Source organism: Aythya fuligula, chromosome 10, assembly GCF_009819795.1.
Source record: "Aythya fuligula isolate bAytFul2 chromosome 10, bAytFul2.pri, whole genome shotgun sequence".
Taxonomy (NCBI): Eukaryota; Metazoa; Chordata; class Aves; order Anseriformes; family Anatidae; genus Aythya; species Aythya fuligula.
In genome coordinates, this window is record NC_045568.1 from 14,405,303 (window position 1) to 14,423,597 (window position 18,295).

Sequence of the window (18,295 nt, forward strand, 5' to 3'; positions counted from 1 at the left end):
TTGGCATCGTTATATTTAATAGTCTTTGATAGACCTTTCTTCCACAAATTTCTAATTACCTCTTGAACCCTTTTAGATGTCTGGTGCCCAAAGCATCCCATAGCAATGAATTCTACAATTTGTTCCACAAGAACAGACTTCCTTTGGTTTTAACTCAGGCCTAATAACTTCTCTTGGCACCTCCTAGTTTTTGCATTACAAAAACCTGTTCACTTAAATGCCTCGCATAATTCTGTGTACTTCCCTCAATCATCCTTTTTCAGATCTGAAGAATTCAATCTGTTTTTTTGAGGAAGCCATTCTAGATTTATGACGGCGTGTTCTCTCTACCTTTTTCTTTCCTTACCATATCCTTTTCAAGGTGGGAAGGCCAAAGCTGTGCACTGTATGTAATGAGTGGGTTTACTGCAGAGTTCTGCAGGAGCACAGTGATGTTTTCTGTTTGGTTTTCTATTACTTTCATCCTTCCTAATATACTATTTGTTATTTAACAACCTTTGAGCACTGAGCTGACACCTCCAGAAAACTATCAGCTCTGACCCCAAGGTCTCGTCACTGAATAGCGATAGCAAATTGGGAACCTGTCAGGGTGTGTGTATAGTTAGGGCTGTTTTTCCCAAGTACATCACTTTGCATTTATCAACATTGAATTTCATTTGCCATTTTGTCATTCAGCCACTCAGTATTGTGAGATCATTCTGCTTCCCTTAACAAACAGCTTTTTTTTTTTTCTAATTATCTTGAATAATTTTTCATCATAAACACTCTTTGTCTGCTTTGCAGTCCATTTATGAATAGATTAGGTCCCTGTAAGGTCCCACTGGAGAAACGTGAACACTGACAATTCCTGGGTGGTGAATGCCTCTTAGCATACAGGGGCAATTTTCCTTCTGCTTCATGAAAGATCAGTTTTTTAAGTAATGTTTTCTCAGAAACTTTTTCAAAACCATTTTGGAAAACTAAATATGCAGTTCTCTTCTAGACTGTCCTTACCTATGGGCTTCCTCAGGGACCTCTCCGCAACGCATTCGAGGCACTCACCGACTCTGCTATTTATTATAGTGTCTAGCACTTTGCCCTGTAGACAAGTCAGACGTAGTGGGCTGTAGTGCCTGAAATCCCTTCTGATTCTCTTGTTAAAAACTGATGTCACATCTTCTATTCCCCTGATACTCAGCCTGATTATACAGGGCATGTGCCCTCCAAATTCTTGTATCGAAGAAGGGTGTGAAGTGCCACCTCCCACGGCGAAGCTTTTCACTCCCTCTCCCTGGCCTGTTGTTGGAATAACACAGTAAGTTTTCTCGGAGTCATCATGTCCTTTTGCTCTAAGAAAGGAACATTAAGCCAAGAAATGACCCTCCGTCCCCAAAGCTAACTATGCATTTTTATAGTACGACGCCCTAGTTGGATTTCTGAGATCAGACAATTTTATTTACCTCCTCCCTAATTCTGGAGTGAGTTGGTCAGTGCTGCTGTGGGAGCGATTAGGGTGGGTGAATGCAATCTCCGCAGACCTCTCTCCTGCCAGTGCCTATGTGAGGGTAATGAATCATTGCCAATTTGGAGTCTGAACAGGCTCGCTGAACTCAGAGGCAGGCTGTCTAGCTCCCTCATCACATAAATTGAAAATATCTTTATACTCCAGTGGCACCTTCTTCTAAATGTCCTGAAATGTAAGAAAATAACATAAATCCATATCTTCAGCGATGGGGCAGGGATTTGCTAACGCTGTTCTCACGGTTGCTGCTGTCTGGGGCAGGGGTCACTAGCTGTCTTTAAGCAGTGACCTCAGACCGGTATTCTCTAGTGAAGGGTGGCATTGAAGACTGAGATAATGCTGCGCTTTGCACATTTCTCAAGGCACTAAAAGCACTGTGTAGTTACACTGGCATCTTTTACAGATTAGACATAGCTTACACCAGACTCAGAACTGCGTCTACACCAAGGAATTTGGCAGTAGAAGGATGCTGTTTCAAAAGCGTGTTGCTAGCAGACATTGCTGCACTGGGAAATGTTTTATAACCCTGGCCCAAAACTGCCATAATTAGAGGTATTCTCAGGCTGTGCATTGCTGTAGTGAAAGCAAAGGGAAGCAGCACTGTGAAGCTGGAAGACGAAGGACTACTGCAGGAGAGGTCTTCCTGGAGCCTCTGTCTCACTGCCCAACCCACCCTAAGAAACTGGCATGAATTAAGAGAAAAAGTAGAAAAGAAACTCTAAAAGAAGTCCAGATATCATAGAACTATTCAGGTTGGAAAAGACTTTCAGATCATCGAGTCCAGCAGTCAACCTGACCTACTGAGTCACATCACCAAGCCATGTCCCTTAGTGCCACATCTGCACGTCTCTGAAACACCTCCAGGCTGTCTGTTAATTGCAGCCCAGCAGCATACACAAAGTTTCTGCCTGGAAGTCCTCAGAGGAGTATTCAGAGCAGCCGTAGCTTCACACAGGGAATGTGAGGTTTCAGCCAGACTCACACCGGACCATAACGAAGGGCAGGATACAGCGAGCAAACAGTGCTCCTCCATCCTCTGCTCTCCCACATCTGCAGGCATCACTTGGGTATACGGCTTAGCAGCCTGCCCAGCTCAGTGGTCCTGACTTGCTCGCACTTGCATGAATTTTTAATGGTCTGTTCATGATTCTTCCACTGTTATTCCTGGGTTCAGTCCTTTTGATTTATTTATTTTCCTCTTCTGCCTAGGCTGTCCCCAGCTCACCCCTCTCTTGAGTGCCATCAGAGAGTTTCTACTAGTGCTAAATTATTGCAAAAATCTACACTGTTCCTGTGGGAGATCTTCAAATGCTATTTGCTGTCTCTATTGGTGTGCCATCTTCATGTTTGCTGTGATAAAAGAAACAGCGAGAGCACTACCAGAGAATTCTCTAATTTGGGATTAAAATAATAGATCAAAAATGATCTTAGGGATGGATGAACTAGCTGCTTTTACGCTGAAAAATATCACAATAATATCAAAACATAGCCATGGCTCGTTTCTTATTTAGTCCTTTAGGTTAGGATCCTTTCCTTTGTTCCTGATTCCTCCTCATTGCTATTCATAGGCTTTTACAGTTCGGCCCCTGCTAGGACATCTCTTTACTAAAGTAATAGGAAACAACAGCAGCACTGCATAAGGCCAAATCAAAGGAGCGAGTTCCTGCTCAGTCACTGTAGCAAAAATTCTTGCTCAGACCCTTATATTGCCAGCATGATGCTGAAGCGGTTTGATTTTACACTTAAATGGAAATTCTTTGAAGTTTAGAAGAAACTAATCTTTAACTTGTTTCAGAAAGGCAATGAAAATGGGTCGTTAAACCTGGGTATATCAAATTCCAATTAGCATTAGCATAGACAATATAATTAAAAGGTAAATTAGCCATAATAGCATAGACTAGAACACTTTTTACAGTAACTAACGGTCAATTGAAACCATGTACTTTGGTTTCTTGGGTTGTCAATGATAAGTTGAAAGGACAGAATCAGAGCCTGTATCCATTCATCTTTGGGCAGCAATGCGTTCTGCAGTTAAACATGAGGAGCAGCGGTGCGCTAGCCAGCCGCCCTTAAAATCAGGGGAAGAGGCTAAGCAGGATGAAGGAAGGCGAAGAAAGGACTTTGGACCTGAAAGTTTGTTTGATATGAGAGGGTGAATAATGGAGGTGGCGGTAGGGGCATTGGCTGTACTGCTCCAAGGTGCCAGAAGCAGTTATGTGTTAATTGCAGAGGAGTTTGTTTAGGCTGCAGTGAGCAGCCTGGGATCAGACCAGACCTGGTGGGCTGCCTGCAAACTTAAGTGGGAATAATAATATAATCACGGGGGTGTTTTAAATGCAAATGAATGACTTCGTAGCCAGTATGACTTAGAAATCCCAGGGCGTTAATTGCGTAACCAATAGAAAATGCTGAGAAAATAAATATGTAATATATATAAAATGTGGTAAAATAGCATAATTAGTATGGTGACTTTTTGGAACTTCCTCCAGAGTGATATTAGTTAATACTAGGCCATCCCCTTCTGCCAAAGGGCAAATAATGTTCTGAGCTGAGGCATAGATAACAGGCAGCAACTAGTCTTGCCTTCTTAAAGCATTTTGTGCTTTGATGAAAGGCAACCCTGTTGACTTTAATAACAAAAGAATGTTAAGTTATGTCATGCTGTCTGATGCAGTGAGCCTGTGGTTTAGTCATTTGCTTTTAGAATTTGGAGAGGTGAGCCCAGGAGGGCCAACCATGGATAACCAACCTCTGCTCTCAATCTTACCTGTCCGTGCAGCACAGCCAAGCGTTGTCAGTGGCCAGCATGAAGCTGGAGGATATTCTCAGGCTCCTTCTTGTAGGACAGCGTCAGCATCCCAATGCTTTGTTTGTGTGGCCTGGACTGGGGAAAGGGGGCTGAAATTGAAACGGCCTTTTATTGTCCTACACTGATTTTTAAAAAAAAGACAAAAAACAAAAAACAAAACAAAAAAAAAAAAACACCTGCATTGGCAAGGGAGAAGCTTTTCTTGAACAATCGCCTTTTCACAGTCTCCTGTGGAACAGGAATCCACCATTATAGCAGTTTTCCAGAGTACCAAAATTCACTTAGAATGTTATGTGCTAGGAAAAGCCATTTTCAGATGATCAGCTCTCACAGCATAAGACTGTCTTTTCCACTGCTGTGTTTTTCACCATCTTAGCTTAATCTTCCTCTTCTATTAACTTTATATTGGCCAGCTGGGAACATGTACAGTTGAGAAAACAGTCAGCATCAACATAAAAAGGTTAATTAAAGTGATTAACCTCACCAACAATTCCCTTATGGAAAAGTCCTATAGAATTTAATAGAAAGTGATACATTTACTGTGTAGTATTTAAACTGTCAGAGAAAATTCCTTAGCAGGGATGTAATTCCCTGTTACATTCTATAACTTTTTAGAGTATTCTCCACAGAACCTTTTTGGATTCATCTGCGTTAAATTCTGCAGCATTTGGCATAAATGTTTCAATGCTAATAACTTGTAAAAAGAATTTTGTAGTGATGCAGGGATGTAGGGGCTGACGTAAGGCTTTTCAGAAGTGGGAGGGTATTTTTTAGTAGTGAACTCAAAGAGTACAGCACTGCTATTACACGATTTCTAAATGCAAAAATAAGTAAAACAAAAATACATTAAATTGAGCTAACATATAAGTAATGCTGCTTTTCCATTTATGACTTGGGCTGAGCTGTTCCTGCCCAGTGTATAATCAGAAGTCCCTTGTTTACTGGAGCTGACAAGCAGAATTAGGGAAGTGCACATTTTAATGTGGTTTTTCATCCGTGATAGAAACGGAACTATTCTGTTAGGATCAGCTGTGAGTTTTGCCCGATTCCTCTTTGTCTTTGCTCAGCTCACCTCCTTGAATGCAGCGTATTTCTCCCTGTGGAGAGGGGGAAGAGAAAAAGAGAGGCAATTTTTATTTGGGAGTGTCATGGGGATATAAAAGCTATAAAATGTTCAAGGTTTTAGTACACTTTGCACTTTTAAAATGTAAATGCTGGGGAAGATATCAAAATTGCAATGCAACTCCTTTGTGAAATGTCTGCATAATGCTGAACTCTGTTACATCTGCTGTTTGTATAGCATTTCTCTTGATAATTTTTCTCTGTCACTTAGCTTGTGATCTTTGTAGCAGCTGTGAGCTCCTAATGACTTTCCCTCTTAGGCAGGTTCTGTACTGTTATTTTTAAAGCCTGGAATACAAAGCAATTTGGCACTTCCCCATATATCCTTGGGGGAAATTGGTTCTATTTGGTGTGATTTCTGGGGCTCACAAAAGATTTAAATAACTGTAGTTTCTTCTGCAACTTTGTGAGCTCCAAACATTGATATATTTTTCAAAAATGTGTTTTAAAACTACAAATATTTATGCTAGTATTAAAAAAGAGTTTTAGCATTTTCAAGACAACTAATTAAATAGACAAAAAAATCTGTCCTGGAGGTGGTATCATACATGAGTTGAGGAATTGTAGTGTTTAGTTTGCAAGACAATCTCTGATGTGTGCAAATCTTTAGGGCAGCCTGGCCAAGCAGAATAGCTGCTTCTCAAGGGGCTAAGAAGAGATCCTCCACTGCCCCATTTCAATAGCCCTGTATTCTGATGGCCGATGGTGTAAGGAGTAGGTTCAGAGTTGAAAAGTCAATGGGAGTTTGGTATCTAACCTGTCTAGACAGACACCTGCATCTCGAGCTTTGAGACAGACTCGTCCTGCTTTCTGAATGTCTGAATAGACATCGCTCCGGTATATATATGTGGATGCAACCTTTTATCTCTTTCACTGTATCATTGGCTGTTCATCAGTGTCCAAGAAGTGGTATTTAAAGCACTAGCTGTTATCTTCAAAGATCTATTTTATTTATATTTTATAAAAGGCATCTCTCTGCAGAGAACTAACAAAAGGTCAGTGCCAAGCTGAAATGTCAGAAACCCTGTTTTGAGAGGTTATAAGCAAATTAGTTGTCCTGCGGTCAAAAGACTGCCGTTGAAATGTTCTCTGTGCTTCATTTCTTACCCTGCATTGTGGCCACTCTTGCCTTTGAAGGGACTCTTCTTCCTTTCCCAAGGGGGGAGACAGTGGGGTGCCACAGGAGATGCAGTCCCGAAGATGGATGGACTGCTGGTCAGATGGGACAGCCACCCTTGGGGTGCCCAGACTGCATCTGTCACCAGGTCTGCAAAGAGGAGCATAAGCCAGGCTAACACCTCCTTGGTTTAAGCAGACCACGTCCTACAGGAAAATGCTGAATGACTGTGTGTTTAATCCAGTAATTAAGATATCGATATTTTGAACGCGGTTTCTATGAGCTGTTGCAAAAGGAGATAGAGCTTCATTTTTGGGGCTGACGCATTTTGCATCTGAATAATTTTTATGCCTAGGAAGTGCAACGCTGTACAGCCGACATGAACATCACTGCAGAGCACTCCAACCACCCCGACAACAAGCACAAGAACAGATACATCAACATCCTAGCATGTAAGTAAGCACCAGCAGTGAGCACGTTTAATCAAACAGGAAAAACACTCTCCTCTCACACTGTGTCTGTGTGACTGGAAAAGCAGGTGGGTTAAAGTTACGTTATTACACAATAGTTAATAAATACATGACAGTGTGACAGGGAGATCATTTTCCTTCTAAAGGCAGTGGACATTTTAACTTCTCTGAGGCTAGGATCTCACTCCAGCTTTTGTTTTAAAATAGTTTCCAGTTTGATGGTCCAAGCGTAGATTTAGAAGTACTGGTTTGCTCTGAAACTTTGTGGAGGAATAACTGGGATAAATTGATGATCAGAGCTCTTCTGCCTGCTAACATCCGAAAACTGGCCTAAGGGAAGTGCACGGTGGAGAAAAGAGTTTTACTGATGATCCCTGAGATTTCCTTATAATCCCAAAGGTGCTAAATCTTGCAGAATATATCTGCTGTATTTCAAACTGCTTCAACCATGTGTACGACTTGGACAAGCAGTGATCTTTGTAGCACAGTGCAGGCTTTGCCTGTATTCCTCTGAGAACTGCAAATCTGGACTCAGTGCAAATTATTACAGGCCTGGAATGTAAATGCGGTGACTTTTTTCCATGTTGTTCTCTGATGTGAGGTGCAGCAGTTACTGTGGTTTAGGATCAAAGATGGAAAGTTGCTGATACAGAGTCCCCAGTGTTCTTAAAATTTACACTAAATCTTGAATGTTTTTGATGGCATAGGGAGAAAATGCATGTCTCTGACTCTCAGAATCTATCAAGGTGTAGGCTAAGGACCAGTAACACGCTTGCTACATGTCCTTGGGCAAGGGGATTCGTTGTAGGTGTCCCAGCTCTGATTTTAGACATAGGTGTCTGGTCCCTCTAAGCACAGAGAGAGAAGTACCACTAGAGGAGAATCGAAGCAGGAACTTCGGTGCTCCAAGTTGCACCTGAAGGAACCTCTTTCTCCCTTGGTGCCTTGGAAGGCAAACAAAACCAGATTCTTCCTGCTTAAAGTTAGCCCATGTGTCTCTTTCCTGCATGTGTTGGAAGCCCCTCCCAGGCCCATACTGCTGCTTAGAAGCAGAAGGGCTGCAATTTCTTCCGATTTAAGCAGGAAGTCAGGCATTTGAGTGCAAAAAAAAAACAGGAGCTAAGGAGTGGAAAAGCACAATCTAAAGTCTATCTTCCTGGTATGATGCGGGTGGTGAAGGAGTGGGGACATTCACTCTCCAGAGCCAGTAGAGCTGTCAGAGCACAGCACAGAGTGGAGGATAATGAGCTCAGACACTGAGCCAAGCAAAGGCAGCTCTACTGCCTGCAAGAGCTGAGCTGGTGCCTCTGCACCACATTACACAGCCCTGTGTGGTGCTGTGGCTCTTTGAATCACATTACACTGTGCAATGCAGATGATCCTAGAGATCTTTCTACAGTGTCTTTTAAAGATAAGCTGTCCCAGCATGAACTGTGTGATTTAAGGGATGTGAAGCCTTGAGGACCTGCTACCATTTTCAGATGGGGAAGAACAGACAATTCATCCAGGTGACCAAGAACAGACACCTTCCACTTCCAGTCCAAAGCCAGTTTGTGCAGGGTATTAATAAAGGCTGCTCTGGTACCTAGGAAATGGGACGTATACCTGCAGTTCTGCATCATGTTTCCTTAATGCTTCTGCTCTGTTTTCTGTCCTGCAGATGATCACAGTAGGGTGAAGCTAAGGCCTTTACCAGGAAAGGATTCTAAGCACAGTGACTACATTAATGCTAATTACGTTGATGTAAGTTCTTTTCATTGTTTTTTCTTCTCTAACTCTGAATCCCTCCACAAGGAGGAAGTATTGCTACTTGTGAAGTGTTTGTGTTTTCCAATTTCACTTGATAATTTTGCTACAGATTCCTCACTATTCTGAATGAGAAAGGCACCTTTCGTTGTTACCTTTAAATTATTAATACCTCTGCCATGATACTGCTTTCATCTCACTTGGCATTATGGTTTTCTTTGAAGGGTTACAACAAAGCAAAAGCCTACATTGCTACCCAGGGACCTTTAAAGTCTACCTTTGAAGATTTCTGGAGGATGATTTGGGAACAAAATACTGGAATCATTGTCATGATCACAAACCTTGTCGAAAAAGGAAGAGTAAGAGATTTTCTAGTTTATTAGCAGATACTCCTTACTATCTCTCCAACTCATGTGGGCAGAATTTCTTTTAAATGGTCCGGGATGATACATGTTGATGTCTAAACCGTAGCTAACATAGAGGGTTGCATAGCTAGCCATGATTTTACTTTTTATAAAAAACTTTAAACACAAATGTAAAGAAAGTTCAAACCTTCAGCCAACCCATCCAACTATGTCTTTGTTCAGAGAAAATGTGACCAGTACTGGCCGTCAGAGAATAGCGAGGAGTATGGCAACATAATAGTGACACTGAAGAGCACAAACATTCACGCCTGCTACACTGTGCGCCGCTTCACAGTCAGGAACACGAAGATGAAGAAGGTGGGTGAAGCTTTCACTGTTCTCATCCAGATGCCTTCTAGCTTGTGTAAAGGATGCAAGCCATGCAGGAGGAAATTCAGCTGTTGCATAGGCAACTTGAAGCAGCAGGTGGATGGGAAATAAGTAAACAAAAACAGGATTACAAGGAACCTGGTGAAAGGATTAAGCTATGTTTCTTTCTCTCAAATTTGCTGCTGGTTAGGTATCGCAGCTGCTGCTGTTATTCCCATGTGTATTTTTTCTTGAACTCTGTCTCCACCTAGCAGGAGGCAGAGCTGCAGAAGATTTCTTCTGTAATAGTCCAGCACTTTTTCATCCAAGCAAGCCAGTAGGATTGAATTATATTTGCATGCTCTTCTTTCCTAATCTTTCTTTTTTCTCTGCTCCTACTTTGCATGCAGGGTCAGAAAGGAAACCCAAAAGGGCGCCAGAATGAGAGAACGGTTATTCAGTATCACTACACTCAGTGGCCTGACATGGGTGTGCCAGAGTATGCTCTGCCTGTGCTAACCTTCGTTAGGAGATCCTCTGCAGCCAGAACCCCAGACATGGGACCAGTGGTTGTGCACTGCAGGTATGATGGGTGTGATTAATTTCTTCATGGTACAAATGGCTATTTTGCAGTGTGTGCTCTTCTAAATGCCAGTGAAGGAAAACACCACGAGTTATTAGCATGGGAGTGTGCCTGCCCTGTGGAGTGTGGGGAGGCATGAGTTAGCTTTGCCTACATTTTAAGCCACCTCCAAGGCAAAAGCAGCCCAGTTACATTAGCAAAGCCCTGCATCATGATGGTGAGCTGCTGAGCATTGCACGGATGTGGCTGTGCAGTTTCTGTTTCAAAGTCTGTTTTCCACCAGCCCACACTTCCCTTAAATTGAGCTGAGGGATGTGTTCTCCATCGCTGTGTGCAAGGGGGCTGTACAAAACCATAGCAAAGAGGAGAGGATGATGGAGTTAGAGCTCATTGAGCAGCTCTGAACAGTTTCCCTCTCCCTCCTCTGTGTTGAATCTGGGACTGCCCTCTTCCCCTTCCAGAAGTCCTGCCTCCACAGGGTTAGCCCCTCCTAGGCCTTGCCATAGTACCACCTGCATTTGCAGAGCACCATTACAGCTCCACCACGAAGCTTCGGCATTACTTTATGGCTGAAGCCAACCAGGACAGCCCACAGCCTGGAGCAACCTCACCAGTTTGGCACAGAGTGGATTGCCACATGGCTTCCTCTGGCCAACACCAGTAACAACAGCAATGAAAGCAGCACATCCAAGTCTCAGCTCATGCAAACAGCCAGGCTGTGAAATTCAGGACCATGGCAGCCCCATCCTTGCTGCCCTGGCCTGCAAGCCTAGACAGCTTCAGTGGCTCAGGCACGATGGCTTATATAACGCTCATCTTTCTCTTACAGGACTGAGATACCACAAATGGGAGAAATACATGCCTGATAAAATTCCCAGAAAACCAAAATATTCTGTTTAGTAACTTTCATGGTTCAAGCTTGCAGGGAAATGAGAGTCTGGGAACAGCTGCATATGTTTAGTTCTGTTCTCCTGTTGTGAACATTTACTTCAGTCCAGCTGCATTACATGGAGTTTCTCTTATGTTTTCCGTAGTGCGGGTGTCGGCAGAACTGGTACCTACATTGTGATAGACAGTATGCTGCAACAGATAAAAGACAAAAGCACAGTTAATGTCCTGGGTTTCCTGAAACATATCAGGACACAGCGCAACTACCTCGTCCAGACAGAGGTAATGATTGCAGTGGGGTTCAATTTAAAAAAATGTTCATTATTATGTTGCAATCAAAAAGCAAATAGATTTTTTATTTACACCTCTGTAAGTATTGCATATATCAAGTGTATTGCACAGGAATGTCTCTCTTTATCTAGACCAGAAACTTAAGATTTTGCCTATGAGTTCTTCAAAGTTGTATTTGTTACACTTGTAAATGTTTATTCTGGATTTGGCAGTATTTGCATGGGTGGCTTGTTTTGTATGCCCTCCTTTAGTGCCCTACCCCTCAGTTAAAGCCAGCTGTTCAGTTTATTCAAGTGCCTACGTGACATGCTGTTGTTTATCTAGGAGCAGTACATTTTTATTCATGATGCCTTGTTGGAAGCCATCCTTGGGAAAGAGACTGAAGTATCTGCAAACCAGCTGCACAGTTATGTTAACAGCATCCTCATACCTGGCATAGGAGGGAAGACACGACTAGAAAAGCAGTTCAAGGTAAGGCTTATCGCTCCCATCCAGAGGGACTTGATTTCTCCACTCTGTGTTGCATGGCATGTCTTCACCATCTATTGTCATAGATAGTGAACCAAACCAGAACACTTGATTAGCACAGCACATCATCTTGGGAAGCTCAGTGTTCAACAAGTCTTAGCTGCGCTGCTGGAAATCAGTACTAATACCCTTGGAGTCAAAGGTGAGAAGAGGAGCATGGATACTGAAGTGTGCTGCTCGTCTCCCCATTCTGAAGGGAGCTGGGGCATTCCTGAGCGTGTGTGTAACTTGGCTGGAGGTCTTCCTCTAAACTGTGGTTCTCATGCATATATATGGAGAACAAAATGAAATAAGGTTCTTAGTACCACTTATCATTTCAGTGTTGTGGAATTAAAGAATTAAAAATGTTTTAAGACCAGGAAATACAATATGACTTTCTGGTTGCTAACAATGCTTGCTGCTTTTCCTTACTATATTACAGCTGCTTTCATCATGGCCAAAGTTTGCCTGGATCTATTTGAAACCTAAGATTTTCTGATTGCATTTTATTTGAATGCATTTAAAACTATTTTGTGAGACTGTGTATCATAGGAAGATTATACATGATGTCTGTTTTCACAGCTAAGCTCACTCAGTTTAATAACTACCCGAGGAATTGAAACTGTTAAATTTTAGCAGATGCAAAGCTATTCAACAAATGAACAAGATATTCTCAGAATTCATTTGTAGAAATTCCAGATGCTTAATTATTAAATTAAAGAAACAAGTACAAACATACACACATAAAACGCAACAGAAGAAAAACATCTGTTATTAAAAAAAAAAAATGTGTTCCACTTTTATTAAAAATATTAAACTATAAGTATAAAGATGTTTTCTCATGACTCATGGCAAAATTTCAAAAAAAAAAAAAAAAGTAAGTGCCATTTTCGGAAATGGCTTCCTTTGCTAGAGTTGCACAGATGTTTAGAAACTCTGTAACTTCCAACAGACCTACTGCGAGTACAGGGGTGAGTTAAGCAATCTTGTTTAGAGTGGATGTGAAACCAGGACTAAGAAAGCAGCAATTATTAATTTTTTTTTCCCAGATTTCTGCTGCTACCACAGAGCTGGCAGAAAATAACCCGCACTCATGCCTTCGGACAGTAGTTCACATTCAACTGTCTTAGAGTAAAGTTACGTTGAGTAATGAGTTGCAAATGCAGGAGATGGAAAAGCCACCTTCATCTTCCTTGCTCTGTTAGAGATTCCCCATGCACTGGCAGAATATTCAAGTACAAATCTGCCTCCGTGACTTTTCATTGTGCCCAGAACAAATTTAGCAGGCCAGATAATGTAACCCATGGCCTCAGATCTCTGCTGCTGGCATGATGGGTTCACAAAAGGCCTGGCAGGAAAAAGTCATTCTGTAGGAACGATCTCACTTTTATTTTGAAAGTAAATGTAAAAGTTTTTTGGTTTTCTTTTGTCACTGTTTTATTTTGCTAGCTTTTCTTCCTTGAGACCTGCTTCTGACTGAAAATGTCTGCAAGTCTTTGAAATATATTCTCAAAAATAACTAAATGTAGTGTTCTGTGAAAATACATTTTGATGGAACTTCATTTTCAGGATGTTTCGAAGCTGAGAGCTGCAAAGATCTTTTTATCCATTAAACATATTGTATGAAAAGGATGATTTCCATTGGCATCTTGAGTATTTTAAACAAGTTTAACAATGCAGTTTATTCTTCTACTGATGCATCTTCCCAGGAGTTGGCAAAGAAACCACCTCTCTTCATTTAGATCGCTATGAGGAGTGACTTACTACTTTATTCTCTTTCAGCTGGTTACACAGTGTAATGCAAAATACGTGGAATGCTTCAGTGCTCAGAAAGACTGCAACAAAGAGAAGAACAGGAACTCATCAGTCGTGCCGTGTAAGATCACATCTTCAGTTTGATTACTACCTAGCATAAGTTTTTGTAGCTAATTCTCCCTGTGTTATGCATGAAAAGGCATAGCCACTAGGAAGGAGAACTGTAATCTTCTGTTCAGACCAAGCTGTCTTTCACCATTACTCTGATGAAACTGAACAAAAGAAAATAGTTACGGTGTCAGCCAGATATACTGTCCAAGTGAAGTGTTAATTTGAAGTGCTTAAGAATTTGAATAATTAGGTAGGGGATAATCTATGGAATACTGTGATAATTACTTTGATACAGCTCCCAGCTCAGGTGAGATCTCCCAGGGTGATTGGCACACGTTTTTTCCTTTTTTATAATTCAGCAAGTACACTCAATTCTTGTGTGCGAGCTTTCTGTAGATTTGAGGGTATTTAGTGCCCAAGGCCACAGTTTCACAGTTATTAATATGGAATCTATGCCCAATTGCTAAGCAATATGAACTTGCACCAAACCAAGCAGAAGCACAATGTTGTTCCCATCACTTTCCGCCCAAGCACAGGACGTACAGGACAGGCAATAGCCAAGCTACTGCAAAGTTGTAATGACACAGATTTGGTCCATCATGAAGGTTGGTCATAAAAAAGGGAAATCATAAGGATACACGCTGAAAACAAAGGTGAATGGACTGAAATAGCCTATGTGACTTTAGAGTTGGTGTCGTGTAGCTGCAGTGATTGCGGTGGTTTCAGCTGGGCAGTAGGAGCCTGTCAGTTGGCTTCGGGATGTTGTTGAACCCAACCCTCAAACACGGAGCAGTGCAGACCTCCTGAAGAACACGTAGCCGCTTCTGCGGGGCTACCTGTTAGGGAAGGGCTTTGTCTGAGGAGGTTATCTCACCCTCCAGCTGGGAGAGTGAGTGATGGTCGTGCTACGGAGTGGTAGGGAAAACAAAATAAATCAGCTGGGTTTGTGTGCTGCTGGAGACAAATGGAACGCTGCAGTCAAGAATTACCTTAAATCCCCTGTTATCACTGCATATACTGTTATTTGGTAATTCAGCCTGCTGTGAAAATCTTTGCTATAGTAAAATTTGATTCCTGAAATTACTTTGTCCTTGTGGGAATATTGTGCAACATTCTCTTTTATATCCTGTGTTAGCAGGCAATGCTTTAACACGGTTAAAGTGCTGGCCTGCTCCTGGGGGAGATGGGAGCTGCACAGTATTTGGTTTGTTAACGTCTGAGAAATTCTTGCTTTCTGCAATGTGCCATGACCAGACTTTGATATTTTTTTCTTCTTTTCTTTATCTTATAGCTGAGCGTGCTAGAGTGGGCTTGGCACCGCTGCCTGGAATGAAGGGAACTGATTACATTAATGCCTCTTATATCATGGTGAGGAAGCCAACACCTAATTACAAAGTAAAATCAATTCTAAGGTGCTAAATACCAGATGCCTGTAATTGTCTTAATTCTGTATGTAATGGCTGTGTATTAACAGATGAGATTTTAACACCTTCCCCATAACGTAAAGCTATTAACTGTGTTTTATTAAAGATTGTTGCCTAAAAAAATTAAATACAAGATGCATTTAGGTGGAATGTGTATTTCCATGAGATACAGTCAAATAAATACTGGGATTTAGAGTAAATGAAAACAACAGAGACTCTGCAGGATGGAAATGGAGTTACAAAATTATAGTCTGTGTGAAAATATTGTGGAATAAAATGAAATAGGGTCATTATGTGTCCCCAAAGATAAAATTAATGCTCTAAAACTGTTGAAGGCAGTAAGTAACTGCGGTTTGTTTTGCTGCAAAAGGGCTACTACAGGAGTAACGAGTTCATCATAACCCAACATCCACTGCCACATACAACTAAAGATTTCTGGCGAATGATCTGGGATCACAACGCACAGATCATCGTCATGCTGCCGGACAACCAGAGCCTGGTGAGTGAGACGCTTCCCTCCCTGTGCCTTGCGGCAGTCGCTCAGCCCAGCAGGCAACCCATGTAGATACATGCTATGGCTATTCCAGGCTGGAAAGAAAAAACATTTTTTGGGCCATCTTCTCAAACTTTGCCCTAAGCTTGGCACAAATAGATAAATTCCTAAGTGTGGAGCCTGTTTTCTACTCTTTCTTTCTGCTCTCACCCTTGGGAAAGACAGCATAAACTGCAGTGAGTTGGAGCAGACCACGGTGCTTCCAGGCAGCATGCTGCCGATGACAGCTCTGCGAAGCTCCTGTGGGTTACCCAGCTGGCAGGATGTAAGGCAGTGAGGTTACTGTCTGGCCAGGGCCATGGGTAAGGACTTTGACAGGAGCAGAAATACAAAGCAGGGGCATTAGGATAAGTCAGTTGTTTCCAGGGGGGTTAAGACTAAAACCACGCAAGACTTAAGGCTGGGAAAGGTTACAAAAGTTATTTTTGATGTAAGCAAAAAGCAAACGTGTATGTTAATTTAAGTGGAAATAACGAGAAGAGAGAAGCAAGTGACACAGGTGAAGTGCTAATCACTGCTTCCAGATTTACTAGCATGTCTCAAGAGGGCAGGACGAAAAGGATTAGGAACTAAATGGTTCATTTTTTCTTGCATGCATAACTGAGATGCAGAGACAGCTGTAGCTGAGAATGGTAGAGAAACCACCTCCACTACAGCAGGAAAATAGCAGTCATGAGGGGCTACTAAAGAGGCAGCAGTCGATATGCTTCCTGAGTGCAGTGTGATGAAAGGGATTGCAGGCACTGCAAGGCAAAAAGTGTTCAGAGAAATACGATTGAATAAGAAAGTACTAACAAAATGAAAGCATGTCAGCTAGAAATGAAGAGGCTGCTCTTGTCTTTACAAGTCTGTGGACTAGCTCGGCAGAACATCAGTGATTTAAAAGGCAAAGGAGGAGCACCGGCCTAGACCATATCCCTTGCAAGTACACCTGGTGCCTGCTTTCATCTTCATGGTGCCCAGCGTGGAGGTTGGCTAGCAGGGCATTAGCACCCTTGTGTTGGCTCAGTGTTTGGTTTGGTTTGGTTTGTGTTGTGTTGGCTGCCAAGGAGGGGACGAACAGAGCTGGGACAGCATCAAGGTGACAAATGTTTAATGCCAAAGGATGAGACCATAATGCCTGCTGCGAGAACCTGTCACATTGAAAAACAGGTCACTTCCACAGCATTTAGCAATGTTACGTGGGTTGCTGGTGCCTCTGCACACTGAGGGTGGAATTTGCAGAGCACTCAATACTTAGGATCCTAGGTCCTGTTTTCAGGACTGTTTTTGTTTAAGACAGAAGTCCCAACGGTGTCTTGCACATCGTGTGCATGAAGGCTCCAGGCCCACAGAAATAAGCCTGTTTTTATAGACATTCATGGCTGCAGAGGGATGAAGTGGGTTCATAGCTCATGTTTTCTCATGAGCTTGAGTGTCTTCTTTCTTCCTCATTCTTCCCTCCACCTCTAAAAATTCCACTCTTAAGTATACATCACTCTTCTACCTAGACCTGATCCACAGACCTTCCACTAATACCCCTGAGTTTTGGATTAGGCCACAAAAATATAAATTAAAATAATAAGCAATTAATTATTAAAGGTTAATGATTTTTTTCTAAACAGGTGTCTGCCTTTCATGCAAAACTGTCTAGGCAGGAGGTAATAAAGCCTGGGATATAATACAAAGGTTAAGTACGAGTGAGGTAAGATAACCATTTCCCTATGAAACCAATTAAAAAGCAGACGTTACCTGTTTGGACACACAAAGGAGGGATCTGGCAGGCTTACTGACTACTAGTAGACTAATAGTAGGTTGCTTTTAGACAAAAAGGGCTTGTAGAGATCAGCTTCTGATCATCTCTATTTATCAAACCGATTTTTTGATCCACTGGATTTCAGTCACACACAAGGTATGTGAAAGGCTGCAACAGTGTGTTGTTTTGTTCCTCCAGGCAGAAGATGAGTTTGTGTACTGGCCAAGTCGCGAGGAATCCATGAACTGTGAGGCCTTTACTGTGACCCTTATCAGCAAAGACAGACTGTGCCTCTCTAATGAAGAGCAAATTATCATCCATGACTTTATCCTTGAAGCTACCCAGGTAAAATAAACCTCCAAATGTGGATCTTGGCTCTTCTCCAAAATGTTGTTGATATCATTTAAATATGACAAATGATGAGTTCACAAACAATTTTGAAAACTATTTACTTGTAAATGCCCATGAATGCATGTTGCTCACTAGGAAAGGTGTTCTTGTTGGCTCCTTCCCCCTCTCACATTTTCTACTTCAGGTAGATTCTTCTAGCTAGTGAGGCTGTCGTATTTAATGTGTGAATATTTGAAAGTGAAGACGCTGATTTTCATTCAGAAATTGCAAAAGTAGATGGAATTATTCTTTGTAAACTACACCAAGGTTTATTGTCCTATTCGTGCTTATAAATGTCAATATTTATAGTGTAATTATTCGGGGTGTTAAGGGTGGTTTGCTTATTAAGCACATTTCTTTTGAGCCACAAGCCTATCTCTAGTTTGGTATTGGAATTGCAGCTGGATTTTGCTGCAAAACATTGGTTTGCAAGCCCTTTTAAATTTAGATTCCTTGATTACTCTTCTCTTGTTTGGCTTTTGAGGTATTGGCTCAGAGAGGGTGTATATGGATATAGGCTCTGAAATGAAATATAAAATCTTCATTAACTAAACATTTTGTTAAAGTTGCATAATTTTAG

The 18,295-nt window shown here is 41.8% G+C and overlaps 1 protein-coding gene across 1 annotated transcript in view; it reads left to right on the top strand.

Moving 5' to 3' along the window:
• Positions 1-18,295, top strand: part of PTPRG (protein tyrosine phosphatase receptor type G) — a 397,438-nt gene that overhangs the window by 373,353 nt on the left and 5,790 nt on the right. Inside the window, exons 16-26 of the mRNA XM_032193863.1 lie at positions 6,905-7,001; positions 8,680-8,762; positions 8,990-9,124; positions 9,353-9,487; positions 9,889-10,061; positions 11,096-11,231; positions 11,565-11,711; positions 13,530-13,623; positions 14,905-14,981; positions 15,408-15,536; positions 17,524-17,670. Of these exons, the coding sequence (XP_032049754.1) occupies positions 6,905-7,001; positions 8,680-8,762; positions 8,990-9,124; positions 9,353-9,487; positions 9,889-10,061; positions 11,096-11,231; positions 11,565-11,711; positions 13,530-13,623; positions 14,905-14,981; positions 15,408-15,536; positions 17,524-17,670 (1,353 nt within the window). The remainder of the gene's footprint in view (positions 1-6,904; positions 7,002-8,679; positions 8,763-8,989; positions 9,125-9,352; positions 9,488-9,888; positions 10,062-11,095; positions 11,232-11,564; positions 11,712-13,529; positions 13,624-14,904; positions 14,982-15,407; positions 15,537-17,523; positions 17,671-18,295) is intronic.